Source organism: Falco biarmicus, chromosome 2 (genome assembly GCF_023638135.1).
Source record: "Falco biarmicus isolate bFalBia1 chromosome 2, bFalBia1.pri, whole genome shotgun sequence".
Lineage (NCBI taxonomy): Eukaryota > Metazoa > Chordata > Aves > Falconiformes > Falconidae > Falco > Falco biarmicus.
The window spans coordinates 557,069-585,016 of record NC_079289.1 but is presented as its reverse complement, the minus strand read 5'-3'; the positions used below and the strand labels follow the sequence as shown (position 1 = coordinate 585,016).

Genomic DNA, 27,948 nt, shown 5'->3' with positions numbered 1-27,948 from the left:
TGACCTGCAAGAGGCCAGAGGCCAGCAGGCCAACCAAGAGCAGGTTTCTTTTCCCCTGAAAGGGTTTTGGAGCTTCACTGGGCTTTTCTGGACCCTCTGAGATTCAGGTTTGCTCCCATGGGAGGGCCAGGAGGCGGTTCAGCTGCAGGGATGGCTGACACCAAACCCACCGGAGTTGCTGGCTCAGCCCCTGCCCCTTCCCACACCTTCACGTCCTCTCCCTGGGTGGCAGGGCTGCAGCGGAGCCAGGGCGTGGGGAGGGGGTCCCCCAACACACCGGGGTGCCTCACAGGGCAGCAAGCAGCATCCCCAAACCCGCCATCACCTCCTGCAGTGACGGGACACCAGCAAATGCCAGCCCCACGCTCTGCACAGCTCCCTCCATCCTGCCCAGTGCAGGACAGGCAAAGCCGGGACCCTGGGGGCCTCCCCAGGCGTCACCAGGCCCCCAGCCCGGCGGGCAGCAAGGGGAAATGGGGCTGGGTAAGGTGGGTCCTACAGCAGCGGCAAAGCAGGGCCAGGGGGTGCAGAGGTGAGCGTGCCGGGCCAGGGGGTGCACGGGGTGGGTGTGCACGGGTGGGTGTGCACGAGTGTGCAGCGAGGTACCTGCGCATGTGGGAGTGCACAGGTGTGCATGAGTGTGCACCGCTGTGCATGAGGGTGTGCGTGGGGGTGCTTGGGGGTGCGCACGGGTGTGCATGTGTGTGCATGAGTGTGCATGGGAGCGCATGACTATGCATGAGTACGCATGGGAGTGCACTAGTGTGTGTGCATGAGTATAGCACAGCTGTGCATGGGTGTGCATCAAGGTGTCCATGTGCATACCCAGGTGTGCACAGATGTGCATTAAGATGTGCAGGGGTGCGCACTAAGATGGTGCGGATGTGTGTGCAGGGCAGCGCTGCCCGCCGCTGAGGCTGACCCCGGGGATGAAGGCAGGGTTCCCTCCGTGCAGCCCCAGGGAGCAGCTGCCCCCGTGCTCCGTGTGCCCGACCCACCCCAGCACTCACGTGCTGGGACACCAGCACCCTGCACCGACACTGCCAGGCTGGGAGCACCCGGTGCCAGGACTCTCGTGGGCCAGGAACAGGCCCTGTCCCTGCCTGGGGACACAGGGAGAGCGGGGAGCCCACAGCCACGCGTGCCATCCTGTGCCGTGCCATGCCATGCTGTGCTGTGTTGGGTCACACCGTGTCACACCATGCTGTGCCATCACACTATGCCATGCCGTGCTGTCCCATGTCAGGTTGTGCCATGCTGCATCACGCCATGCTGTGCCATGCCACGCTCTGCTGTGCCACACCGTTCTGCTCCACACCGTGCCAATCTCCACCATGCTTTACCATGCCGCGCCATGCCATGCTGTTTCCCTGGGGACACAGCCACAAGGGCCTTTCGGCAGGAGCATCCCGGCTGGGGCAGCACTGGGGGGCACACGGGGCCCTCCCTGATCGTTTTATTTGTTTTTAATTGTGCTGGAGGCGCGGCACCGGCATCCTCTGAGCAAACAGCAGCGGGTGAAAGGGCTCCCTCTGACAGATCAAATAAATGTGCCACCGCAGCCGGGCCGGGAACAATAAACGGGAGGCAGGATCCGGAGGGGAGAAACATCAGGCTGTGACGGGGGAAATTCAATTACCGCCAGCCTTCAGCCCCGTGCCGGGCTCCTAATTCGATTAGGGGCAGGCGAGCTCCAGCGAGCGGAGGGGCCTCGGCGCAGCCCCGGCTCGGGGCTTTGTCACCGGGAACAAAGCGATGGTCGCGGCGGCCAGAGGCCTCCAGTTGGGCTGTGCATGGTGTGGGACCGAAAGCGGGGCCGGCACCCACCAGGACACCCCCTCCGGTGCAAAATCCGGGGGTCCCCGTGGGGTGACAGGCGTTGGAGGGATGGGCATGATGCTGCGGGTGCTGCCTCTGGGCACCGGCTGCGTGTGGCCAATGCCCACGACAAAGCTGGGACGTGAGCTGTGCGGTGGACATGGCTGTCCCCAAAGTGGGCTCCAGAGGCGCCCCGACCCACCTGGGCACCCGCACACAGCCCCTCGGGTCCCGGGTGGCCCCCAGAGCCCAGCAGGATGGAGGGATGGGGGTCCCTGTCCCAGTTCCTCCACTGTGCCCAGCCCTCCCTGCTGCCATTGCCACCCTTTCAGGGGGAAGGGGCGGGGGGAGCAGCCTGTGCCCCCACCCCGTCAGGCAGTGCTGGGGACAGCTGGGCGCCCCTGCTGCTAGCACCCATCTTCCTTCACCCGCCAAAATCAGGAGGTATTGCCCCAGCTCCCACGGGAGCTGCGGGACGCACGGGGGGGGGGGGGGCGGTCCCAGGCCGGGCAGGGTCAGGGCACCCCCACTCACCCCCCATCCTGCTCCCCACCGCCTACCCCCCTTGTCCCGCTCCCTCTCCTCACTCCCTTCACCCCCTCATCCTCCTCGCGCCCTCCCCCCCCCTCCCCCGCCCCCGGCCCGTTCTGCCCCTGGCTCTGGGTAGCAATAGCAGCAGCTCCTTGCGTGGCAGATTGCTGCCTAATTAGTTTAGAGGGAAAACTTAATTGAATTAACTTTTTCACAACTCCAGCAGCCTGACAGTCGGGGCTCTCGCTCAGCCGCCAACCTCCAGCCCCGTGATCTAATTAACTTGTTTAGCAACCTGCCCGCTCGGCCGGCAGCTGGGGTGGGCGCGGGTGGGAGCACCCACCGGCCCCGGCCCGCAACCACGGGCGTCCCCAGGGTCCCATCGAGGGACCGGCCCCGCACCTGGCCCAGCCGGGTGGCCCCGAGGGCTGTTCCCGGTGAAGGGAGCCGGGAGCGGGGGGGCACCGGCTCTGCCCTGCGGGACTGGGGTCGCGTGTGGGGCGGGATGCGGGGGGGGAGATGATGGGGCAGGACATGGGGTAGCACATGGGACAGTGTGTGGGGCAGGACATGGGGCAGGGAGGCTGGGCAGGAGATGGGGTAGCACACAATGGGCAGGATGTGGGGCTGGACGCGGGGCCAGATACAGAGTGGGAGATGGGGGGAGTACGAGGGGCAGGCGATGGTGCAAGGTGTGGGGCAGGATAAGTTCTGGGCAGCGCCCCAGGACGGCGCGGACCAGTGCCGTGAGCCCCCGCCCCAGCCCTGTGGCAGCGTGGGGCTGAGCCCCGTGGGCAGAATTGATCCCGCAGGACCTGGACGGGATCCGGCCTTTCCCCCGGGGCGCGGGGGGCTGGTGCCCACCGGGAGGGCAGCGAGCCCCCCCCTGCTGCGCTGGGGCACAAAGCCCTTAGCTGAGCGTAATTAGACTTTTAAATCCTCTTTAGTGAAAGTGTTTGTCTTGAAAATGTCTCAAATCCCCCCCCAAATCCCCCCACGTCCCCCCTGCATCCCCCCCCCCCGGTGCCGCTGAAAGGGGTAAAGCCTTTGCGTGGCCCCAGCGGGCGGGATGCGGCGCTTTGAAATTCATCCAGGCTGCAAATTGGACGGGGGGGGGGCAAAGAGCAGGGCCCCCCCAGGGAGAGGAGGGGAGGTTGAGCACCCCCCCCCCGCTCCCCCCGTACACCCACGGACGGCGGGGTGCCCTTGCTGCCCTCCTGCCATGCCCAGCCCCTCAAGTTCTCCCCCCACCCCGGGACAGGGACCCCCGTGTCTCCCCCAGCCCAGCCGGGCCCACGGTGGGGACCCTTCCCCGGAGGGCACCTGTGAGGGCAGCAGATGCTGGGGGGGGACACTGGGGACATCGGGGTGGATGAATGGAAGGGGCCAGGAGGGGGGTGACCCGTGGGGGACAGGGACTAGCTGCTGCCTGTCCCGTGCTTGGGGGCCGCGGCCCCTCGCTCCCCGTGCTGGCGGAGCCCCCCGAGGAGGCAGCTCTCCCCGAGGCCGGGGGTCCCCTGGGTGGGGGCCGGAGGCCGCCACCCCCGCGGGGCACCGCAGGGCTCCCCCCCTTCCCTGGGGTCATCACGCAACGCCCCCGGCATGGCTGGGGCTGAGAATGGGCAGGAACCCAATCAGAGCTGTGGGGTACAAAGGGGTCCCCAGCCCCACTCCCCAGCTCCACGGGACCCCTGCGAGGGGCAGGGGTGGGGGTGTCTCCAGACACAGGGGCTGCGCTGGCTGAGGGGCACCCCCCGCCCCAGCTCTGCCATGGGATGAGGGAGCTGCCCCCGTGGGGGGGTGCCTGGTGGGTCTGGGCACCCTGGGACCCCCCCTCCCCGTGCTGCTGGGGGGGATCTGGGGATGGGGGGCAGCAGGGAGGGGGCCGGGGGTTGGGTGGGGATGGATCCAGGAGGCACAGAGGAATGGGATGGGAATCGGGATGGGATGGGATAGGGATTGGGATGGGATGGGAACTGGATTGGACGGGGTGGGATGGGACAGGATGAGGATTGGGATGGGATGGGATGGGATGGGGATTGGGATTGGGATGGGATGGGATGGGATAGGGCTTGGGATGGGATGGAACTGGATGGGATGGGATGGGATGGAATGGGGACTGGGATGGGATGGGGATTGGGATGGGATAGAATGGGGACTGGGATGGGACGGGATGGGGTGGGGTGGGATGGGGTGGGACTGGACAGGATGGGATGGGATGGAATGGGGACTGGGGTGGGATGGGACGGGATGGGACGGGATGAGGATTGGGATGGGATGGGATGGGATGGGATGGGGTGGGGATTGGGATGAGATAGGATGGGATGGAATAGGGACTGGGATGGGATGTGTTGGGGATTGGAATGGGATGCGGTGGGTGGGGTGGGATGGGAACAGGGAGCAGGATAGGGCTGGGGACATGGAGCTCTACCGGGCCGGGCCCCGGGGCCGCTGGAGCCGGGGGGCGGCAAAGGAGCCGCCACCGCAGGCAGGGCCGGGCCCCCCGTCCGGGGCCGCTCCCCCCCGCCCGCCCCGACGTGCGCGGCTGCCGGGGCCGGGCCTGGCCGGGGGTGCGGGCGCCCACGAAGGGTTAAGGGCGGGGGGCGGCGGCCGGGGGGGGGGGGGAGCGGCTCCGCCCGCTCCTGCTGCGCCCGCCGTCCCCGGGAGATATTGTCATGCAAAAGCCCCCGGCGAGCGCAGCCTTTGTCCGCCGCTCCCCCCGTCGGTATATTTACGGGGCGCGGCGGCCCGGGGCGGGCTGGGGCGTCGGATGGCGGGGGCGGGCCGGGGGCCGGCGGGCAGGCGGCGGCGGTAACGGGCGGGCGGCAGCCGGGGCCGCTCCATGTTCGCCATGGACTACTCCTACCTCAACTCCTACGACTCCTGCGTGGCCGCCATGGAGGCGTCCGCCTACGAGTTCAGCCCCTGCAGCCAGGCCGGCTCCTTCCAGTACAGCCCCATGCGGGGGGGCTTCGGCACCGGGCCCGCCTGCCCCCCCCTCGCCTCCGCCAACTGCGCTCTAGGCGCCCTGCGCGACCACCAGCCCTCGCCCTACTCGGCAGGTAACGGACCCGCGACCCCCGGCTCCCCGCGCCCACCGGGGCACCCCCACCTGCCCCCGGCCCCGCCCCGAGCGGTCCTCGCCATCGGGGCCCGCGGCCGTCGGGACTCGGTATCGTCGGTGCCCGGTACTGCCCGTTCTCGGGGCCGTCGGTGCCCGGTACTGCCGGTTCCCGGGGCCGTCGGTGCCCGGTATGCTGTCAGAGCTTGGTACCGTCGGTTCTTGGTACCGCCGGTGCCCGGTATTGCTATTTCCCGGGGCCATCGGTGCCCGGTACCGTCAGTGCTCGATGCCGTCGGTTCCCGGGGCCGTCGGTGCTCGGTACCATTGGTGCACGCTGCCACCAGTGCCCGGTACAGTCGGTTCCCGGGGCCGTCGCTGCTCAGTACTGCCGGTACTCAGTGCCGTCGTTGGCCGCTGCTGTCGGTACCTGCTGCCGTCGGTGCCCAATGCCGCCGGTGCTCGGTACTGTCAGGGCTCAATGCCGTCGGTAACCGCTGCTGTCGATGTTTGCTGCCATCAGGGCTCAGTGCTGCCGGTTCCCGGTACCGTCGGTACTGGCTGCCGGTGGCGCCCGGTGGCAGCGGCGCCCGCCGCCGTTAGTCCCCGGTACCGTCGGTGCCCGGTGCTCGGTTCCCGGTCCCTCAGCGGTGCCGGGCGGGCGCCCCGTGCGCGACCGCAGGGTCCCCGGGGTCCCCGGGACGGCGGCGGCCCCGGAGCGGGGCTGGACGGGGGTCGCGGCCGCTGGGCCCCCCCCTCCCCGCTCCGCTTTCGTTGCCGCCGCGGATGCGCTGCCCGCGGACGCGCCGACAACGAAGAAGCCGTCGGACGGTACCGGCCGCCTCCCCCGGCCCCGGCCCCGCATGGCGCTGCCTTCCCCGGCCCCACTCCCACCGCCCGGGCCCCGCCGAGGGGGCGGCGGCGGCAACGAACGAACGAACGGGATCGGGGGGCGCGGGGAGGCAGCGCCCGAGCGCCGCGGCTGCCCTGCCCGCCCCGCCCGGTGTCCCTGCCCGCTGTGTCCCTGCCCGGTGTCCCTGCCCTGCCCGGTGCGTCTGCCCGGTGTGTCCTGCCCGGTGTGTCCCTGCTCCCTGCATCCTGCCCGGTGTGTCCAGCCCGGTGTGTCCCTGCTCCCTGCATCCTGCCCGGTGCCTCCTGCTCACCCTTCCCGGTGGGTGTCTGCCCGGTGGGTCCCTGTGCCCCTGCCCGCCGTGGCCCTGCCGGTCCTGCCCGTTATGCTGGCCCCGCTCACCCCTCCTCTCCCTCCCCAGTGCCCTACAAATTTTTCTCGGACCCATCGGGGATCAACGAGAAGCGGAAGCAGCGGCGGATCCGGACGACGTTCACCAGCTCCCAGCTGAAGGAGCTGGAGAGGGTCTTCGCCGAGACCCACTACCCCGACATCTACACCCGCGAGGAGCTGGCCCTCAAGATCGACCTCACCGAAGCCCGGGTGCAGGTGAGCTGCCGGGGGGCACAGTGGGAGCCTGGGGCGGTGGGGGCTGGGGGCTCCGGTCCCACCAGACTGCACAGACAGGCAGCTGCAGCCCACCCGTGGGATCCTCACGTTGGGGTCAGGTTGGGGTAGCAATGGGGACCCACCGCAGGATTCCAGCATGGGGGGACCCTCCCCCACAAGGATCAAACGCATTCCTGTCTTTTCCTGGTGCTGGGTGCCCTGGCTGGGACCGGAGCGTTTCCCCATGTGTTGCCCGGGCAGGTCCCTGGGGATGGGATGGGATGGGGGACAGGGAGGGGGCCGGGACCCAGCTGCAGTGGTGAGGGGATGGGATGCGGCAGCGCCGTGTGGCCGTGCTGTGGGTGCAGCTCTGCTTTGCTGGGGGGGCTCAGCCTGGCTGCCGGCAGAGACAGGGGGGCTTGGTTCATGTCACAGCACCATTGCGCTGGGACCCATCAGCAACGATTTATTCCAGTCTGAAATGTGTCGAGGTCGGGTGGGTTTGGTGAGAGGCTGTGGGGGATGGAGACTCCCCCCTTTGTCAGCGCAGACCCGCCTTTGTCGGTGCAGACCCCCGGTCTCGCTGTGGGGAATGGCACCGGGTGGGACAATGTCCCTTGGAGCAGCGGGCTGAGGGTCTCCCTGGGCAGTGGGACCCCTGCAGAGAGGGGGACATTGCTCAGGGTGAGGGTTCAATGGGGCAGGTGACGTCCCACAGCAGGACCCATTGTCAGCCTCCAGCCCAGCCGTGGGATGCATGAGGATTGGGGTGGGGGTCCCCGTCCGGCTTCAGCCCCAGCTCAGCTCTGGGTTTGGGTGAAAACTGGGTGGTGTGAGGCAGCTCCTGCCCCCCCAGCACAGATCCGGGCACCATAGGGGGAGTCACTTTGTCAGCACACGGGGGAAAAAATAAGGTCCCCCATGTCCATGGGTGAAGGGCAGGTGCTCAGTGGGTGCCACGGGGAGATGGGACCATGCCGGGGTATGGGGGGCCATGCAGGGATGAGGGGGGCTGGATAGGACCGGAGCAGCAGGCACGTCATGGGTAAGGGTAAGGGAGCGCTCCAGGTTTGCTCTTGGGGTGTGGCTGCCTGCTGTACCCCGAGCTGTGGTGACCCACAGCTCGGTGATGAGGGAGACGGCTCAGGACCGGCCACCCTGGGTGCCTTTGGTGGGTCCCACTGTGCCCCAGCCCCCTCTCTCCCCCGCTGTGGGTGCCAGCAGTGAGATCCATCTCCAGCAGCATGCCGTGGGGGCAGCAGTGGGAGATGCCAGCGTGGCAGAGCCAGCACCCGTGTCCCTGACACCCCAGGGATTGTCTCGGTCCCTCAGCCACCCCACAGCATGTCCTTGTACTGAGCACCAGGGATGTTCTGCGGGTGACAGGCCCCCGGGACCCCCATTCCCCCCGTAGCATCCCCCAGTGCCGTGGCACAGCCAGGGGATATGGTGGGGCTGGCAGCCGCCCACAGGCAGGATGGACGCCGCAGCACCACAGGGACCCACAGGGCTGTGGGACAAAGGCCTCCTGCGGCTGGGGGTGGGACGTGGTGGGCCTGGTCCTGCGGGGACACCACTGGCAGTGAAGTGGGGGTGCCCACAGAGCCGCGGCCCCTGGCTGGCACTTTGCGGGGCCATGTGCCACCGAGCCCTTGCCGCAGAGGAGGGTCCCAGGCAGGGACAGTGAGGGGGGCCGACACTGCGGTTGGTGCCATGGGGAAAGCATGCGCTGGGGGGCACAGGCTGTATCGGGGGGCTCTGACACCGGTGAGATGCAGGCAGAGGTGCAGCACAGGCTCCGGCAGTGTCCCTCAGCATCGCCGGTGCCCATGCCACAGCACTGCGGCGGTGCCAGGCCTGGCCTCAGCACCCCAAAGCCTAGCTGGTTTTAAATACGCTGCCCCCTTCCCAACGCTGTGGAAAAAGTTTTGCCCATGGGAGTGGGGTGCTGCACCCTGGGGTGAGCTCCCTGGCACAGGGGGCTGCAGAGCTGCCTGACCCCATGAGTTCCCCGAAGCCCTGGGGACGGTGGCACAGGGTCCTCCTGTCCCCTCCCGTCCCCTCCGTCCCCTCCAGGTCTGGTTCCAGAACCGCCGAGCCAAATTCCGCAAACAAGAGCGGGCAGCTAATGCCAAGGGTGCCAGCGGCACCGCCGGTGGCACTGGCAAGAAGTCGGAGCCGCGCTCTTCCTCGGAGGACGACGAGTCCAAGGAGTCCAACTGCAGCCCGACGCCTGACAGCACGGCATCCCTGCCCGCCGCCGGCAGCCTCGGCAGCCCTGGCAGCAGCCTGAGCCCCAGCCCTGGTGCAGGGCCACCCATGGGACCCGGCCATCCCCCCCAGACCCTCAAGGCGCCCATTTGGCCCGGTGTGAGCACCAGCAGCGGCACCACCAACGCCGCCGACCTGCTGAAGGCCTGGCAGCCTGCTGAAGCTGTGCCGGGACCTTTCTCCGGCGTCCTCTCCTCCTTCCATCGGAAGCCCAATGCCCTCAAGACAAACCTCTTCTGATGTGCCGGTCGCTGGTTCCGGCTGCCCCGAACCCCCTCCAGCCCCCCACCGCTGCCCCACGACCCCCGCCCGCCGCGCTGCTGCTCCCACCATGGACCGAGTGATGATGGTCCAGCAAACAGCTGCTGGCGGGGAGATGGACTGGGGACCCCCAACCCTTGCCTGGCTGCCTGCACCTGAGGGGGCCATGGCACCCCCACCCTCTCCCAGACCCTGCACTGGTGGGACAGACCCAGAGCTGGGGGCAGCCCCCACCGACGGCACCCACCGGCACCACCCGGCCATGGGTGCTGTGGAGCCACGGTGGTGTCTGGGGGGGGGGCAGCAGCCCCTGGCCCAGCTAGCATGCCCCATGCATAGCCACTGCTCCGGCGTGCTTTTAGGGGGGTCTCGGTGCACCCCAGGGATGGGGGCAGCTGTGGGGCTCCCCATGGCACTGAGGGTGCTCTGGCATTGCAGTGGCCCCCCCCAGGACATCCTTCCATGCTGGGGGTGAGGAAGCACTTTAGGGATGGGGTTTTTGGGGGGGCCACAGGGTGAGCAGCGCCAGGGAATGTGGCAGCAAGAGCCTCTTTGGTGTGGGGAGGGGTTGATGCCCCCTCAAATCCTGCCTGCATACAGGGATTTGACCGCCCCAGCAGCATTCTGGCCCAGTGGGACTGGAGGAGAATCCCCCGTGGGGTGCCATGATATTTTGGGGAGCAAATGCAGGACCTGGGCTTTGAGCTCCCTGGCCACACCAAGGATGCTGCCAATGGGGACGAGGTGCCAGGAACTGCCACCATCTTGCTGTGCCAGGGCTGAGCCGCCCCGGTGATGCTGCAGCTCGCCTGGAGAGGGGCTGCCATGGGACGGACCCCCCCTCCCCCTGAACAGCTGGTGGACCCCTCAGAGGAGCTGCAACCCCTCCCCAGCTGGCACCACAGCACCGGGAATGGGATGGGGGCTCCCACCAGAGCTGGCACGGCTGCAGCCTGGGTTGCCCCCGCCACTGACACATCACCCCTCAGCAGTGACCTTGCAAAGGGACCTGATGGGGGGCATGGGGTGCAGCTTAGCCCCTTGCGCCCACCGTGCCGATGCTACCCGTGCCGGTGGGCTTTGCAGTACGGTGAGCATCAGCATGGCCATGCCTGCATCCCTGTCTGTGTGGTGGTGGCGGTTGGACCCTGTCCCTGTCTCCATCACCTCCCCACTGAGGGTCCATGTGGTATCCCCCCCTGCCCCCACTGGCTGAGGTGGGTTTGGGTTTCACTTTTTTTCTTTTTGTTTCTTTTCTTTTTGTTTTTTTTTAACCGTTCTGTAATTTATTGACCCCATTTGCAAATGACACTAATCCAAATAAAACTTAATTTATTGAAGATGCTGCCAGCCCCCTGCCCTCACTGCAACCCCCCCCCAGTGCTGCTGGTAGGTGCGGGGTCTGCACAGCCCCCCCCCCGCCCCCCCGAGCCCCTCTGTGCTGGTGAGGGACCCCCCCAGGCGATGCCAAGGGTGCTGCAGGCTCCCATCCACAAGCCCTGCTACCTTTTGGGTGTCCACCCCTCCATCCTGAAAGTCCCCAGGGATGTGGGGTGGCACCCAGCGGGCAGCCCCTCGAGGCCGGGGCAATGACAGGGGTGCCCCACACAGCCCCCTGGGCCACTCGGTGCCCTGGGGGGGTGATGGAGCAGGTCCCCGAGGCACCAGGATGGTGGTGATGAGCAGCCCTGGGTGCAGTGAGGGGAGGTGGTCTGGGGGCCAGGGGCATTCATCTTCCCAGGATGGGCAGGGAGTGGGCAGGGGGCTGCAGGGTGTGCAGGCAGGGTGCTCAGCACAAGGGAGCCCTGGGGATGCAGTGTTGGGGTGCTGGGTTGAGGTCCACAGTGGGTGTGAGGGACGGGGGGCACTGTGTGTTGGGGACCAGGGGGATGGGGGCTTCGAAACAGGGCAGCAGGAGAGTCCCATGCATGGCCTTGCTCCTTGGGAAGGGGACAGAGGAATGGCTCCCCACTGTGCTGGGACCAGCACAGCCAGCCTGGAGGGTCCTTGACCATGCTGGCACCAGTATGGCCAGCCTGGAGGGTCCCTACAGTGCTGGGACCCAGTTCTTCATCTTGGTTCCTCATCCTGCCCCCCTCCCACGCATCCCCTGGTGCAAGGTGAGAGATGTACAATGACCACGGCATTGAACATTAAAAAAACCCCAATAGCTCATGATTTAACACAATCCACCAAAACACGGAGCACAACACGACGGCATTTTTAGTAGGATTAAGTACACACCAAACGCCCTGTTAGGGGATTGGGGGGGGAGGGGGGGGGGTCCGGCCCATCCTTCATCTCAGTCAGAGCGGCAGTAGCAGGGCCTGGACAGGGGGTCTGGGGGTGGGGGTGGGGTTGAGGAGCCAGACTGGGGGTGGGCATCACCCCCCCCCCCCATCACCCCTGGGGCGCAGCCCACGGGGACTGGGAGAGCTTGGGAGGGTCACCCCAGCAGGGAAGGTATGGCTAGGGGATCACCATGCCGGGTACCCCCACCCTGGGGATCCCCCCGAAGAGCACTTGGTGAGGGTGGGGGCTGAGCACCCATAGGGGGATCTGGGTAACAGCCCCACTGCCACCGAAGGCGATGCAGCCCCCGGGAGGGGACGGATCCAACAAGTACCTAATGGACAAACTGGGAGCTGGGTAGGGGCAGACACCCCAGAGGCACCAGTGGTGGTGAGAGGGGGGGTGGGTGAAGGCACTGACCCGGCTTTGCTGTGGTGGGACCCCCCAGGTAAGTTTGGGACCAACAGGGTAGGGACAGGCACCTCAACCTCCAACCGGTGTCGTCAGTGGTGGGAGGCAGAGCGCCCCCCCCCCCCCATCCCATTCTTTCTGGACCCACATCCCAGCTCGGGCCCAGCCGGACATCACAAAGGCACTTGGCTTGAGACACAGCTATGCTCAGGGCCTCCTCCTCCTCCTCTTCCTCCTCCTCCCTGGCTGCGAGGGGCCACGGTGGGAGCCAGAGGTCCCTGGGGTTCACCCTAAACCCCCCCCTTCACCACAGAACCCCCGGGCCCACGAGATGAACGCTCATCCCTTCTCTCAATAAATAAGAAATAACTTAAACAAGGGGAGGCCCCATTGGTGGGACCCCCCCCCTGAAATTGTCTGACCAGGACCCGCCACCCCCCTGCCCCCCCAAGTCCTTGCCCACCACCATTGCCCAGCACCCGGGGTGGGTTGGGAGGCAGCCACGGGGGTCCCGGTGCTCCCACCAGTGCTGGTGACGACTGCTGCTGGTGATGGTGGGATGCATGGATGTGGGATACGCGGCCGTGGGATGCAGGATACTCTGCCGTGGGATGTACAGGTGCAGGATACCGGTTGCAGGATGCCGGCTGTGGGATGCGGGATGCTCGGGCCACGGGATGCCTGGCTGCAGCTACTTATGGAGCTGGAGGCTCTCCAGGAGGACGCGCTTGTGGCCGGGGTCCAGCACGCCAGCCTCCTCCAGGTCCTCCTCCGTGATGTCGCTGTGGAAGGGGCACATGCATGGGGCCCGCTGCCCCTAGAGGGTTAACCCCAGCCCAGGCAGGGACCCCCCTGGCAGGTGTAGGACACCCTACTTCCCCCCCAACAGCTCCACACACACACCACACCCCCCCCGCCATGGGGCTACACAGCCCTGGGGAGCAGCAGGGACCCCCTGGGGCATCAGGTACCCCCCTCGGGGGTTTCCCTAGGGCAGGGTGCCCCCACCCCGGCACTGCTGGGACCTCCTGGGGAGGACACTGACCCACTGGGACTGGCAAGGCAGGGCTGAGGGGTCCCTAGGGGGGCATCCCGGGGAAAAGGGCTGCTTACCTGAGGAATTCCAGGTCGTCCCAGCCGTTGCGCACCAGCCCCTCCTCGTACCGCTCCAGCCCCAGCGCCCGCAGCCACTCGCCCACGCCGGGCACGGTGCCCACGCCACGGCCCACCTGGCACAGTGCCTGCGTGGCAGCATCCGCACCATCAGCCCTGCATCCCTCCAGCCCTGCACCCCAGGATGGGACCCCCCTGCACGACGGAGGGTCCCTTCCCAGGGCCAGCAGCCATACCCAGACCCCCCAACTAGTCCCAGCTAATCCCCGAGGCAGGGGGTGCGGGCAGCCCCTGGCCCCAGAGGTGTGGGACCAAGCAGGATGGGTGCCCAGCCTCTCCCCTTCCTGGCTGGGGTTTGTGCCCCCTGCCACCCCAGCTCTGCCCCACAGCCTGGCAGACACCAAACCACCGCTGCATCCCGAACACCAGTGCCTCCCACCTCCATGCCCCCCCGCAGGTCCCCCCAGAGGGAGCCCCGATGGAGGGCACCGGGGGGGAGGGGGGTGCCAGCACCCTGACCCCCACCCCGCAACACCCACCTCCTCAGCCAGGTCCTCCTGGATGCTCTCCCGGATGGAGTGGGGGGGGAAGGCGAGGGGGCGGCCATAATCAGGGGGCAGGCAGCGGGGGGGCAGCTCCATCCGCCCTGCCTTGGCCAGTAGTGGCGGCGGGGGGGCCGCCCTCCCCTTCCCACTGGCATAGTCCACCTCGCTCAGCGTCTTCGCCATCTGCAGCACTGAGCAAGAGCGGTCGTCCAGTAACCCCCCCGCCGCAGGCAGCCCCCCGGTAATGGGGGTCCCACCGGGCCCCTCCAGCGCAAACCCAGCCCCGGCAGCCGGCGGGGGCCGGGGGTGCAGCTTGGGGGGGGGAGACTCGCCGAAGGCGGCCCCACCGGCAGCCGCCCGCGGTTTGGGCTCTTCGCGCCCGGTGGGCACCGGCACCTCCTTGGCGCTGCCGTAGAAGGGGCCGGGGGGCAGCTCCAGCTCCCGTGGCAGCGGCGGCGGTGGGAAATCGGGCGGCGGCAGGTTGAGGGTGCCGCCATCCTCATCCGAGGAGCTCTCCTCGCTGCGGCACGCCAGCTGCCCAGCTGAGGGGTGCCGGCGGCGCTCAGGCACCACCAGCTGCACCTTGGCCTTGGGGGCAGGGGGTTTGCCGGGGTCCCCCGGCACCAGCAGCTGGTGCGGGACCCCCTCCAGCACGTAGTACGCCGGGTTGTTGAAGCTGTTCTTCAGCGGCCCCGCCGCCGGCTCCGGTATTGCCTCTACCTTGGACCTGTGGGCACGGGGGGAGTGTGGCACCCCTGGGCGCAGGGGGAGCCAGCAGGTGTCCCCCAAAGCGCTGCCCATCCCCCCCTTACCGGCTCAGGGCAGCCTCGTCCCTCGCGGTGCCACGGTGTGGTGCGGGCGGCCGGGGGGCCAGTGCGGTGCTGCCCTTCTCGGGGTCCTCTGGGACCTTCGCTGGGGCGGCAGCAGCGGGTGGCTCGGCACTGGTGGGCTTCCGCCCCGCTGACCTTGGGGAAACAAGAGGTGTCAGGTCCCCCACGGGGCTCAGCCCCCCCAGAATGGGGCTCAGCCCCCCGTGACGGGGCCAGCACCACCCCCAGAGGCACCGAGCCACCCGATCCTGACCTGTGCGGCACAGAGCCAGCACCAGGACTGTCGCACCAGGACTGTCGCCAAGCATGTCACGTACACCATCCTGGAGGGATGCTCGGAGCGATGCCCATGCTCCCATGGCACTGGGGGATGCTTCAGTCCCCCCCAGGACCCCCATCCCCCACTCGGGACCCCTAACCCCTGCTCCCCCACCCTGCTGAGCCCTGTCCCGCGTACTTGGCATAGTCCTGGTTGGCTCTGGCACCCAGCGGCACCCTCCCTTTGCCGGCCGTCGTCTCGTCCTTATCGATGCTGATCCACTCTGCCAAGGGACAGAGACTCAGCAGGGGGTCTCCCATCCCCACCATCCCCCCCCCCCAGCATGGAGGGGGTGCTCACCGTAGAGCCTCTCACGGGTGCCCAAGCGCTCAGTGGGCACCCGGACCTTCATGGAGCCACGGATGTTGCCCGTCTCCTCGCCCCGGTGCGACAGGTAGGTGAGGAACTGCTGCGCTGTACTGCCGATCATCGACTTCAGGGCAATGACGCACTCCCCTGGGGGTGGCAGTGGTGGGGGTCAGGGGTCTGCATCCACAAAGGACCCCCCCGGGAGGGCGGCGCCGTGCTGGGGGTAGCCAGCGCTGGCACTCACCGTAGGACTCGTAGCCATCGAGGGATTTGACAGTGAGCAGGAGGTGCTGGTCCTGCAGGTACTCGATCTCAGAGAGGATGGGCTTCAGCTGCAGGCAAGGGGATGGGATGCTGGCACTGGGCTGGGGGGTGTCTCCCTGCCTGCAGCCCCCTCCCTGTCACCAGCCCTGCCTGCCCCCGGCCCCTCCTCACCGTGGGCAGCTGCCGAGATGACCATTGCACCTTGAGGAAGTTGATGTTGTCGCTACTCTGGCTGTCGTTCTCAAAGCTCTTCTTGAACTCTGCAGTGGTGGTGGGACATGGCACAGCCCCTGTCAGGCCCCTGGGAACCCCCTGAGCCCCCTGGGACACTACCACCCCCCATACCCACTCTCACCTTCCAGACAGGTGGAATAAAACTCGATGAAGAACTTGGTGCGACTGGCTGTCTTCACGATGGCCTCGATGCTCTCGAACTCGATGTACGCCTGCTCAGAGGACTTGGAGAGCCCTCCAGGGAGAGGCAAGGTGTCGGGACCCTCCCTCCCGGGATCCCCCCCTTCTCTCTCCAGGGAGAGCTGGGTGCTGCACAGAGGGGAGTGGGGTGACCCCTTGGGCACAGGCACCTTTTTTGGAGACGAACTGGGATGTCACCCCCACCTCAAAGGAGCCAAAAACGGGCGAGTGGTCGCTGGTGACGATGTCATCTGTGCACCCTGCAGCCAGCCACAATTGTGGGGGGGTCGTCAGGCTGGAAGGGCCCTTTCCCCAGAGTGGGGGGACAATAATGTCCTGGGGCAGGGGGGACACACGCTGCTCACCATAGGCATTGCAGTTGATGTGAGTCTCAGGGTAGGACTTCCAGAGGATGCGGTCACACCAGGACGGTACATTGGTGCGGACCTGGCAGGGATGGGAAGCAGGAAGGGGAGGGGGGGGGTCAGGCTGGGGGTCTCTCCCTGCGACCCTGACCCCCCCAGCCCAGCACCTACCCCCGTGGGCTTCTGCTTGTGCCACACATAGGTGTCCCGGGAGCCCCGCTCGTAGCGGTAGGTGGGGGGGAAGGTGATCTCCTCCTCGCCTGCATGAAAAGCAGCAGTGGGTCAGGACAGTCCCGGCAGCAGGGGCTGCCCCCCCCCCCAGACCTCCCGGAGCCCTCACCAAAGCGCAGGAAGACCTTGTGCTTCTCCTTCTCCAGGTTGAGCTGATCCACCTTCAGCAGCGGCTCCAGTTCCTTGCGGCTGATGTAGTTGAGGATCTCCTACAGGACAGAGGGGCTGGCACAGGGCTGGGCGGGGACACCCACAGCTCCCCCCGCCCCCGGGCCACATCACCTTCCCCCCCACCTGGATGTCCATGTCCAGGCGGTAATTGAGGTCCCCAAACCAAAAGAGGTGGGTGAAGCGCAGGGAGATGTCAAAGGAGCTCAGCTGCTTGTCCCCCAGCGAGAGCAGGCGCAGGATGTCCAGGTAGTTCTGGTTCCTCCTGCCGGGGACACACAGGGGGACGGGGATGTCACAGACAGAGGGACATGGGTGGCACAGACATGGGGCAGGCTGAAGCCCATCCTGGTGTGCGGGTGCTCACCGTGCTGTCTTCTCATTGCCAGAGGTGAGGTGGCAGTTGACGAAGCCAAAGGAGGTGCCGTTGAACATGAAGGAGACGCCCACGGCTCCCTTGTTCCCTGCAGGGATGTGGGACAGGGGCAGAATCAGGTGCCAGGACACACAGGCTGTCCACCCTGGGGGATGGGTACCCAGCTGTCCCCAGCTCCTGGTGATGGGGCACACTCCCCACCCAGACTGCCTGCACAGGCACCCACAGCCTCCCCATGCTATGCACACGCAGCCGGACCCTTCCTGTGTGACACACACCAGGCCCCTCCTCGTGCAATGCACTCACACTCAAGACTCCTCTTCATGCAACTTACGTGCTTCAGAACCACTCCTTGTACAAGACATGCAACACCAGGACCCCTCCCCACACAAGGCACAAATGCCGGGACCCCTCCTCCCTGCACAAAGCACCCATGGTGGGACACCTCCCCGTGCAACACGTGGACACCAAGACTCATCATGCAACGCACACACTGCAGGATCCCTCCTTGTGCAAGACATTTAACAGCAAGACCTCCCCGTGTGCAACACACACGTGCCTGGACCCCTCCTTGTACAATGCGTGTGCTCCAAGACCCCTCCTCATACAACATACACACTCCAGACACCTTCTGCGTGCAACACATGCAACACCGGGACCTCCTCCTGTGCAACACACATGCACCAGGACCCCTCCTTGTGCAATTCACACACACTGGGACCCCTTCCCATGCAACATACACACACACACAGACCCCTCCTTGTGCAACACATGACACCCAGACTCTTCCTTGTGTGATGCACGTGCTCCAGGACCCATCCTTGTGCAAGGTATGCAACACTAGGACCACCCTGTGCAATGCACACATGCCTGAATGCCTCCTCATGCAAGATGTGGTCTAGGACACTTCCCTGTGTGCTGTACACATGCCTGGACCCCTCCCCATGCAATGCACGCACACCAGGACCCCTCCCTATGCAACACACACAACACCAGGACCACCCCCACACAACACAGACATACCAGGACCCCTCCTCATGCAGCATCCACCCCGATCTTGCATGCCCCAGTCCCTGTGAGCCAAGGCCACGTGTCCCCCCTGTGTACCTGACATCTCCAGCCCCTACCTAGGGTGTTGGCGATCCCTGTTTTGACACTGGAGGTGCTGACATGGCTGATGCGGTTCTCATGCTCTGGCTTCACCAGCACCACCACCTTGATGTTCCACAGGGACTGCATAGCCACCTGTGGGCCCATGGCCACCGTCAGAGTCCCGCTTCTGCTGGGACACACCGGGGAGCGGGTCCCTGTCCCCCCATGCCACAGGTGCCAGGGAGCTGGGTGCCGGGTGCCCCTTGGGTGCTCCTGTGGGGGTGGCTCCTTGCAGAAGCTCCCTCCTGCACCACAGCCTCTCCCACCAAGGGCTGTTCCCCAGGGAAACCCACCGCCACCAGCGCCCACACCACCATGAGACCACCCAAAACACCCAGCGGCAGCAGAGCCGCAGCACCCGCAGCCTCCCCAGGAGCCAGAGAGATGCTGAGCATTGCCCATCTCCACCACCCACCGGTGTCTGCATCCCACAGCCCCCAGGCCCCCCAGGTTCCTACCGGGCGGTACTCAACCTCCGTGAAGTCCTTCAGCACGGCGCGGAGGAAATCTACCCACTCCTTGTCCCCCAGGGAATTCTCCTGGGTGCCGAAGACGTAGATGTCGTGGGGGATGGCGACAGTCACCTCATCCAGCGTCTTGCCCAAACCCTTGGAGGTGAACCATGATGTGATGCTCTTGGGTGGGGGCACGCTGCCTGCGGCGGGGCAGGGGGAGCAGCACAGTCAGGGGGGGACCCTAGCAGCTTGGTCCCCACCCCCAGCAAGACCCCCCCAGCCCCGCTCACCCATGTTCCAAGTGCCAATGAAGATGGAGATCATGTCGGGCTCATCCTGGTGGGAATGTTTGTTCTTCATCAGCTGCAGGAGCTGGCAGAAAGCCTCCCGCTTCTGCAGAGAGGGGGGCGGTGAGCGGGGACAGAGGGGCTCCCCACGGCCCCCCCAGCGCCCGTGACTCAGCTCAGCCAAACACAGCACCTGTCGGGCACGAGGGACCGGGCAGGGACCACGCTGGGGACACCCCCCAGCCATTGGGCACAAGCACTCAGCACCCATCCACAAGCCCAACGGGGGTCCAGGGGTTAAATCCTGCACCCCCCCATCCCTACAGGGGACCAGTTTTCCCGCCTGGTCCCAGCAGAGCACAACCCACCCGGGCACTGACGAAAACGAAATCCTTCCGTTGCGTTTTATCCTTTTCCTTCTCGAAAACGATGCCCAGTTTGTTCTGCACCCGCTGCGACTTGATCAGCTGCCGAACTGGGGGAGAGCAGGGACAGGCGGTGGGGGGTGCTGAGCTCTGGCTGGCCACTGTGCCCCACCCCCCCCCGGCTCTGGGGGATACCCAGGGTGGGGGGACACCCAGGGTGGGGATAACCAACTGCTCTCACCCCACCACCCAGCCCCATAGGGGCGCTCCAGCACAGTCAGCCCCAGCACCCACTTCAGGGTGCTGGGCCACCGCCCCGGCCACCCGCCGCCCTGCCCCTCACTCTTGTCATGGGTGAAAGTGTTCCAGTCCTCCTGGGAGTCCTTCTGCTTCTTCAGCACCACCAGCTTCCCCCCCTCCACGTCCACGCTCAGCGTGTACTTCTGCGACTTGCCGATCTTGGTCAGGTCCCCCAGGGTGACATCCAGCTTCACCTGCGGTGGGACACCGGGTGCCACAGGCTCGGCGGGGGGACACAACACCCCCCACACTCAGCTCCTCCTCGCCCAGGGACACCGAGAGGTTTGAGCCCTCGGTGTTACACTGGCTGCATGCGGTTGATGCTGCAACAGCCCCCCAGGGGACCCTTCAACCACGGCGGCTGGAGGGGGGGTGGGATGACACACACAGACTCACCTCGAAGGTCTGCACCGGGATGCTCTTGGCCTTGCGGGAGAGGGGCTGGCTGGGGGCGGCGGGGGCAGCCGAGCTCATCTCCTGCAGGGCTTTCAGCGCCTGGCAGAGCCACCGCTGGCATCAGCCAAGCACCTGCAGCACCCAGCCCCCCCTGCCCCATCAGAACCCCAGACCCCCAGCTACACCAGACCCCAAGCCCCCCCAATCCCCCCAGACCCCCCACTTCCATCAGCCTCCCCTGTTCCACCAGTGCTCTCAGTCCCCCAGCCCATCCAAGCCCCCTCAGCTCACCAAGAAGACTCCCCAGCTCCCCCAATCCCACCAACCCCATCACCTGCCCCGGAGCCCCACCAGCACTCCCAACCCCCCCCCACCTCCATCAGCCCCCCCAATACCACCATCCTCCTGTCCACCCAGTCCCCCTAGCTCCATCAGCCCCACAGCTCACCAAACCCCTCAATCTCCCCAGCCCCCCCACCTCCATCAGCCTCCCCTGTTACACTGGTGCTCCCAGATTCCCAGCCTCCCCAACGTCCCCCAGCCCTCCAAGCCCCCCAGTCCACCCAGCTCCATCAGCTGCCCAGGTCCCACCAGCACTCCCAGCTCCCCCAATCCCATCAGCCCCTTCAATCTTCCCAGTCCCCCCAGCCTTACCAGCTCAATCAGCCCCTGCAGTGCCCCCAGCTCCATCAGCCCCACCAGCTCACCAAGCACCCCAATCCCCCCAGCCCCCCCACCTCCATCAGCCCCCGCGTTCCACCAGTGCTCCCAGACCCCCAGCTCCATCAGCCCCCCCAGCCTACCAAGCCCCCTCAGCTCCATCAGCTGCCCCAGAGTCCCACCACCATTTCCACCCCACCAACCCCATCAGCCCCTTCAATTCCCTCCCACCATGCCCCCAGTCCCCCCCCACCCCCAAGGTCCCCTCTGTGCCCCAGCACCACACAGATCGTGCCCTGGCCATACCCCGGTGCAGGAGCCAGCACAGCACACCCCCCCGGCGGGACCCCCAGCCCAGCCCCTCTGGCCTCACCTTCTTCTCAATGCTGGAGAGGAAATCCTTCAGCACGGATAGCTTCAGCACCAGGCTCTCCAGTTCCTGCTCCCCGCTCTGTCCCGCCGTCTGAAACCCCACGGCAGGTCACAGCTGGCCCTGGCCCCACTGCCACACCGCAATGGGACCCCAGATCCACCCCAGCCCCCCGGGATGGGCAGGACCCCTCCCAGCACCATGGGCCAGGGTAGGATGGGTGGGTGTTTCCCCAGTGGTGGTCCCACCACGGCACAGGTTGCCACATCAGGTGCATGGGCACAGCGGCCAAGGTGGGGGTGGGGGGTGGGGGGGGTGGCATGGCATGTCCCCATGTCCCCCTCACCTGCTGCAGGATCTTGGAAACGGTGGGAGAGCTCTGCTGGTCAAACACCTTGGAGAGGATCTCCAGCCCCGCCAGCACCTTGTCCACCTCGCTGGGGAGGGAGAGAGGAGCAGGCTCAGCAAGCGGCATGGCCGGCATCCCAGTGCCCACCCCAGCGCCCGGCGCCCACCTGTGCAGCCTTTTGCAGGAGGTGACAAGGGTCTTGTTGAGGTGGGGGAGGCTGCTGGCCCCCCCCTTCACCGCCTCCAGGTCCAGCGAGTAGCTGCCCTTCAGGTACTCGTGGGAGATGCTGCTGAGGCCATTGGTGCTGCGGGGAGGAAGGCCGGAGGGTGAGGGGCTGGCAGGGACGGGCAGGGGACGGGCAGGGGTGCAGACCCTCACCTCTCTGCCGGCCCCTCCAGCACGGCCAGCCCCAGGCCTGTGGGGCTGAGCCCCGCTGAGGTGCTGGAGAAGCTGGTGGAGCCAGAGCGTGGCGGTAATGGCGGCTTCTCATCCTCTCCATCTGCAAGGGGCAATGCGAGGATGTCAGGCACAGCCCACTCCCCCCCCCCCCCCCCCCCCACTTCCCCAAGGACTGGGGGTCCCGGGAGCCCATCTGGCTCCCCGGCTCCCCCTGCCATACCCGAATAGTCCCGGTCCTCCGTGTTCTCCTTATCCTTCTCCCTCTCGACAGGGAAGAGGAGGGTGCAGACCAGCCCCTGGTTGGGCTGCAGGTACAGCGCGATCAGCTCGCTCAGCGTCTTGAAGCGTCTCACCTGCACCCCCTGCGACGTCTGCGGGGACACGGGCACCCTCAGCACCCGCTGGCAGGGTCACCCAGCACCCCCCATCCCAGGACCCCCAGGCAGGTACGGGGGGAAGCTCCAGGGGGAGCGCGGGGCACGGTGCCCATGGCACATGGCCGCAGCGGCAGGGCGCAGGCAGCGCAGCCACCCTCGGCCTCCTCCCTCCCGGGGGCGGCTTTTTCCTGCCTGCCCGGACGGCACAAAGGGGTTTCTGTTGCTCTAAAAATACTCGGCGGCGCCGGCCAGCCAAGATGGGCGCTGCCAACCGCCCGGCCGTGCCGGAGAGCCGGGCACGCACGTGGCGCAGTGCCGAGGCCGAGCTCCCAGCCCCAAGGGAGACGTGGGGGCTCCTGGCACATACAGGGGGCTCGGGGCTATAAATGGGTTGCTGCGCCTACCCAGCACCACCCCACCCCCCGCACCCACCAGCAGGAGCCAGGGGCAGGCTGGGGGGGTTCTGGCACCCCAATCTTCTGCAGCTTGCACCAGGACCCCCCTTGCCCCCTAGAGAGGGGGAGCCCCCGCTCCCACAGAGCCAGGGGGGTGGCCCATGTCACGGGGAGGGGGGGACACACTGCCCACCTGCACAGCCAAGAAGTCCTCCTCGTCAGGCAGGATGCGGTAGGTGTGGACGTGCTTCTGGAACCTGCGAGCAGCCGGGGGAGCATCAGGCAGAGGATGCTGGGGGTGGGCAGCAGTAGCACAGCCCCCACACAGCCCCCAGCAGCCCAGGGGGGACACCAAGCACCCATCCTGTGGGACCCCCATGCACCAGCTGGGCACGGCAAGGAGCTCCGGTACCGCTGTTAGCTACGGCATGCAACAAGCTGCAAGGTCTCAGCCCCGTTCCCACAGTTAAAAGCCTCCAGGATGGGTGCTGGGGGTCCCAGATGGATGCTGGGGCTGCCAGAGTGACACCCCTCTTGCTCCGAGGCGGACCCTACAATCAACACCCCCGTGTCCCCAGGCAGTGCTGCAGCCTGCCCCATGCCATGCAGCGATCCCAGCTCCAGTGCCCATCGGTGTGCCGGAGCGGGTGTCCCCTGCCCGCACTGCAGGCAGGAGCAGGCAGGAGCAGGCAGCCGCTGGCAGCCGGGAGGCCAGGAAGTAATTTATTTTTCAGTGGAAGCTCACAGGAACCGGGGACACAATCCCGGGGCAGGGGGTGATGGGCGGCGCTGAGAGATGGGGTGCTGATGCCAGCGGGCGCGCGAAGCAGGACCAGGACCCCGAGCACATCTCGTCCCTGTCCCCTCTGTGGCAGAGGGACGTTAGGAGCTGGGGACCCCTGGCACAGCCAGACCTCACGCCCCCCTCCCCGGGTGCCGACAGCAGGGACCGTGGCTCCTGGGCTGGCCCCCGGCCACGGTGCTCACAGAGGTCACTGTGAACACAGAGGCAGTTGTCACCATGCCAGAGCCACCTGTCAGCTTGGCTGTGGTGTCCCCTGCTCTGGTGGCACCCCCCTGCCACCATGCCATGCATGGAGGGCATGCCACTTCCCACAGTGCTGGGTCCCCTGGTGTCACTCTGCTCTCCACAGCACTGTGATGAGTCCCCTGGTGCCACCCCACTTGCCATAGTGCCAAGTCCCCTGGTGCCACCCTGCTCCCCATAGCACTTCGTCCCCTGGTGTCACCGCATGGTACCTGGTCCCCTGGTGCCAACCCACGGCAATGGGTCCCCTGCTGTCTCCCTGCTTGCCACAGCACTGGGTCCCTTGGTGCCACCCAGCTCCCCATGGTTCTGGTCCCCATGCCCCCCCTTCCACCCCTCCCAGACCCACAGTGAGCGGGGGCACAGAACAAGCATCCTCCCATGAGCTCCAGAAAGGGGATCCCCCATTTCTGCCCCCCGTTGCAGGTACGACATACCCCCCCAGCTGGCATTACACTCCTGCTGCACCTGTGCTGCTCCTGGGGGACCCAGTGCCCAGCCAGGGGTCATGGGGGGGCATGGAGAACCCCGCAGCTGTGGGGGGCTGAATGGGAATGTGCTATGAGGGGCTATATGGGACACCCCGCTGCGGGGGGTAAGGGGGTGCGTGTGGGAAACCCCTGCAGGGGTCCCTAACGCAACGCAGTCCTGGAGGGGTCAACAGGGGACACCCCAAAGTGGTGTCAGAGGGCTCTGCATGGAGCTGCTGGGATCAGGGCGGGGGGGGGGGGGGCGCAGCACAGAGACCCCCAGCTGGGAGGAGGCACAAGGGGTCTCTGTGGCAAGCCCTAAAGCGCAGCTGGGGGCTCCACAGTGGGAACCCCAATGGAGGAGTGATGGGAGGAACACGTGGAGAACCCCTGCACAGGGCCAGTATGGGGAACCCTGAACTGGAGGGGAAAGGGGGGGGCTAGCAGGAACCCCAGCTGGAGGGGAAGCACGGTGCGGGGGCTCTGTGGGTAATCAGGGGGAGCTACAGGGCTCCTGGGCACTGGGGTTGGTGCAGAGGACCCCAGCTGGAGGGGCGCCGGGGGGCTGCAGGGGACTCCCATGGCCACCATCCTGTGGGGGCCGCCCCCCCGGCTGCCCAGCCCCACACCGCTTGCGGCTGCGGTTGGTGAGTAACCCCAGGGGGCCGGGGAGCTCCGCGCTCATGCCTGGCTGCCGGCACAAAGAGCCATTACGTGGGAGCTCAGCCACCGGTGAGCGGGGCTCCCTGTCGGCATCCTGCCACGGCCCCGCCGGCACAGTGGGGACCACCCACCCACCCCCTGCCCCACGGCTGCCCTCAGCCCCCAGAGGTGGGGGGCACCCACCACCCTCCTCTGCCATGTGCTGACAGCGGGGTGCAGGCATCCCAGCGAGGGGGGCACCACGTGCCTGCCAGCACCACCCCACCGCCATCACCCCCATGAACCAGCAGAGCTGGGATGGGGGCTCTGGCCCCCCACCCTCCCACGTGACACCACACGGTGGGACCATCCCCACCAGCGCTGCCCACCAACCAGCGACGCCAACATGCTGCGGGTGCCACCACCGTGTGCTAGCACCGCTGGCTCTGGCGAAGCCCTGGTGTGCGTGGCCAGCCCGGCAGAGGCCACGGCGCGTCAGCAGGAGGGTTAAAGGAAGAAGGCGCTCGCTGCCGGCATCCCAGCGCAGTTCCCCTTCCTCCTCCTGCCCCCGCAGCTATTTTTAGCTGCTGCCATGGGCCCAGCAGCCCAGGCCACCCCTGCCTGGCCATCCCTGCGGTGGGACTGCGGCACACTCCTGCCCACCGCTCAGGCAAGGACCCCCACCGGTCCTCACTGCAGCAGGGTTCAGCGCAGCCATCCCTCTGCTGAGCTTTGCCCCACTGTGTGATCCCAGCCCTCAACACGGCCACACAGCACCAGCATGGAGCTGGTGGTGGAGGCCAGAGCTGGTGACACCCGTAGCCAGGCCTGGTAGCCTGCCAGGGCCAGCAGCGTGGGGCAACACCAGCCTCCGAGCCAGCCCTGTGGCGGGGATGCCACGTTACCATCACAAGCACTAGGCCAGACAGGGGGAGACATCAGAACCCCCTTACCCAGCCACCTGTGCCAAGACCCTGGCTGCAGCCCCCTGCCACCCACCAGGTGCCCCTATGTGTCCCCCAGCCCTGTGTCACCAGCGGCTGCTGGTATTCACGGGGGTGAGCATGCTCCCCCTGCACCGTGTCACTGGTGCCGTGCCCCCTGTGCCACTCGCCACCCCAGTTTCACAGTGGGGAGCTGGTGGCTACAGCCACGCTGTGGCCACGTGGCCAGGAACCTGAATTTGCACGAGCCACCGGCTGCGGGGAAGGAGGATGGTGCCACCATGCAGGCTGCACACCTCGCACCAGCACGGCACATGGCACAGCCCTGGGCAGGGCAGGCTGGCTCGAGGCGAACTCCTGGTTTCTCCCTCCTTTGCCATAAGGAGCCAGCAGCTGCCGGCACCCACAGGCTCTTTGGGGAGCGGAAAAGCCTCATTTCGAGGTGCCCTCGCCACCGTGCCTCACCGCCTGCCCCGCAAACCACATCAAGGTGCTGGTGCCGGCGCAGGCAGCCAGCCCCAAGCGGAGCCAGCGGCACAGCCCAGCAGCACCTGGGCAAGGCACTGAGCCGTGCTGCCAACAGGCCAAGGTGCCACCAAAGCCCCAGGGATGGCAAGGTGGCCTGGTCCCCAGGGCCACCACATGCGTGATGGCACAGCCACCAGGCAGGGGGTGACAGCACCCCCAGGGCTGTCAGCACCCACCCACGGCCTGGCACCAGCCACCAAGCCCCGCAGCATGACCCAAGGGGACAGCGCTATCACTCCCCAGGCATGGGGGCAGAACCTTCTGAGTGAGCGTCTGGGACCCCAAGAGTATGGGGCAAGGTCCAGGCCCCCATTCTCACAGACCCCCGTGGTGGCAGGGTGGGTGTCCCGACCCCCTGGAGCCAGCCCTGCTCCCCACAGTCCCTGTCCCCTGTCACTGCCCTGTGTCCCCCAGTGCCTGGGGACCCCCAGTCCCACCCAGTCTATCAGTGCCTGGTCCCCCAGCCCAGAACAGGTGCCAGCTCCCCCAGCGCCCTGTCCCCTAGCCATGCCAGTGCCTCCCTGTACCCCCTGGGTCTCCTTGTGCCTGTCCGTGTGTCCCCTCCAACTCCCACCTATGACTATGGGCACCCACTGCCCGTCCTTTCCCCCCCGCCCCAGCACTGCTGCCCCCCGTGCTGAGCACGTCCCCCTGGGACACAGCAGGTCCCCCCTGTGTCCCACGCATGCCTGCTGCCCTCTGGGTGCTGGTGGCCCCCAGTGGCCCCCCCAGTACCCCAGAAGTGCTCCCCCAGATCCCCCCTGGTGCCCTCCCAGTACTCCACCAGTGCTCCCCCAGACCCGCCGCACAGCCCGTACTCCCAGCAGGCACAGCCTGTTCCCCGGCACGCCCCCGGAGCCCATCCCGGTCCCAGCGCCCCCTCGGTGCCCCCGGTGCCGGTGTCCGCACTCCCAGCAGGCACAGCCCGTTTCCCGTGCCCCCCCCGCCGCGCCCCCCGGTGCCGGTGCCAGTGCCCGTGCCCGCACTCACAGCAGGCACAGCCCCCCCGCGCCCCCCCGGTGCCCCCCGGTGCCGGTGCCCGCACTCACAGCAGGCACAGCGCGTAGGCCCCCGCCACGCTCTCGCTGTCCCGCACCAGGAAGCTGCCGTCCCGCCCGGCCCGCGCCAGCTGCTCCTCGGCCGCGGCCCGGCTCAGGTCCCGGTGGTACCAGGGCGGCCCCGGCCCCCCCGAGCCCCCCGCGCCCGCCATGCTCCGCCGCCGGGGCCGCGCCGCGGGGCTGCGCTCCGCGCTTGGCGGGGGGGGGGGGAGCGCCGGGGGCGGGCACCGGGAGGGGGCGGGGAGAAGCGGAGGGGGGGCGGACCGGGGCGGGCAGCAGGCGGGGGGGGGCGACCGTGGGCACCGGGGGAGGGGGGGAGCGGGGGCACTGGGGAGAGACCGGGGGAGGGGCGAGCGCCTGCAGCGGGGGGGTGAGCGGGGGCACCGGGGAGAGACCGAGGAGGCGAGAGGGGCCACGAGGGGCGCGCACCGGGGGACGGGCGGGGGCACGGGGCAGGGCGGGAGGGGGAGAGAGGCAGCGCGGCAGGAACGTGGAGCGGGGGGGGGGAGCCGGGCGGACGGGGGGCTGCAGCGGGGGCAGGACCGGGGCCAGGGGCTCAAAGCTGCGCGGTACACGGCCGGGTTTGGCCCAGGAATGGCTGCCCCGGGGCTGGGGACACCCCCATGCTGCGGGGGCCGGGCAGGCTGTACCCCGCTTTGCCGGGAGGGGGGCACCCCACGGCCCCCAGTCCGTGGGGCGTAGAGCTGGAGCTGTG

General features: G+C 67.4%; 2 protein-coding genes across 2 annotated transcripts; one reads left to right on the top strand and one right to left on the bottom strand.

The window, feature by feature from the left end:
- The first annotated feature begins 5,130 nt into the window (after positions 1–5,130).
- Positions 5,131–10,705, top strand: PHOX2A (paired like homeobox 2A). Its single transcript, XM_056328953.1, has 3 exons — positions 5,131–5,411; positions 6,682–6,869; positions 8,946–10,705. Exons 1-3 carry the CDS (start codon positions 5,192–5,194, stop codon positions 9,378–9,380), a joined length of 843 nt encoding a protein of 280 aa, XP_056184928.1. The 5' UTR covers positions 5,131–5,191; the 3' UTR covers positions 9,381–10,705.
- Positions 10,706–11,680: 975 nt separating this feature from the next.
- Positions 11,681–27,429, bottom strand: INPPL1 (inositol polyphosphate phosphatase like 1). Its single transcript, XM_056329208.1, has 28 exons — positions 27,225–27,429; positions 22,737–22,800; positions 21,992–22,142; positions 21,751–21,871; positions 21,539–21,676; positions 21,370–21,460; positions 21,027–21,116; positions 19,994–20,092; positions 19,641–19,791; positions 19,301–19,407; positions 18,936–19,038; positions 18,649–18,845; positions 18,166–18,283; positions 17,030–17,126; positions 16,789–16,927; positions 16,604–16,703; positions 16,435–16,523; positions 16,264–16,345; positions 16,069–16,158; positions 15,840–15,953; positions 15,656–15,744; positions 15,465–15,552; positions 15,212–15,367; positions 15,050–15,134; positions 14,575–14,727; positions 13,757–14,489; positions 13,218–13,345; positions 11,681–12,886 (listed from the first exon to the last, which is right to left on the bottom strand). The coding sequence occupies exons 1-28, from the start codon at positions 27,383–27,385 to the stop codon at positions 12,796–12,798; spliced, it is 3,825 nt and encodes a 1,274-aa protein (XP_056185183.1). The 5' UTR covers positions 27,386–27,429; the 3' UTR covers positions 11,681–12,795.
- Between the last annotated feature and the right edge of the window lie 519 nt (positions 27,430–27,948).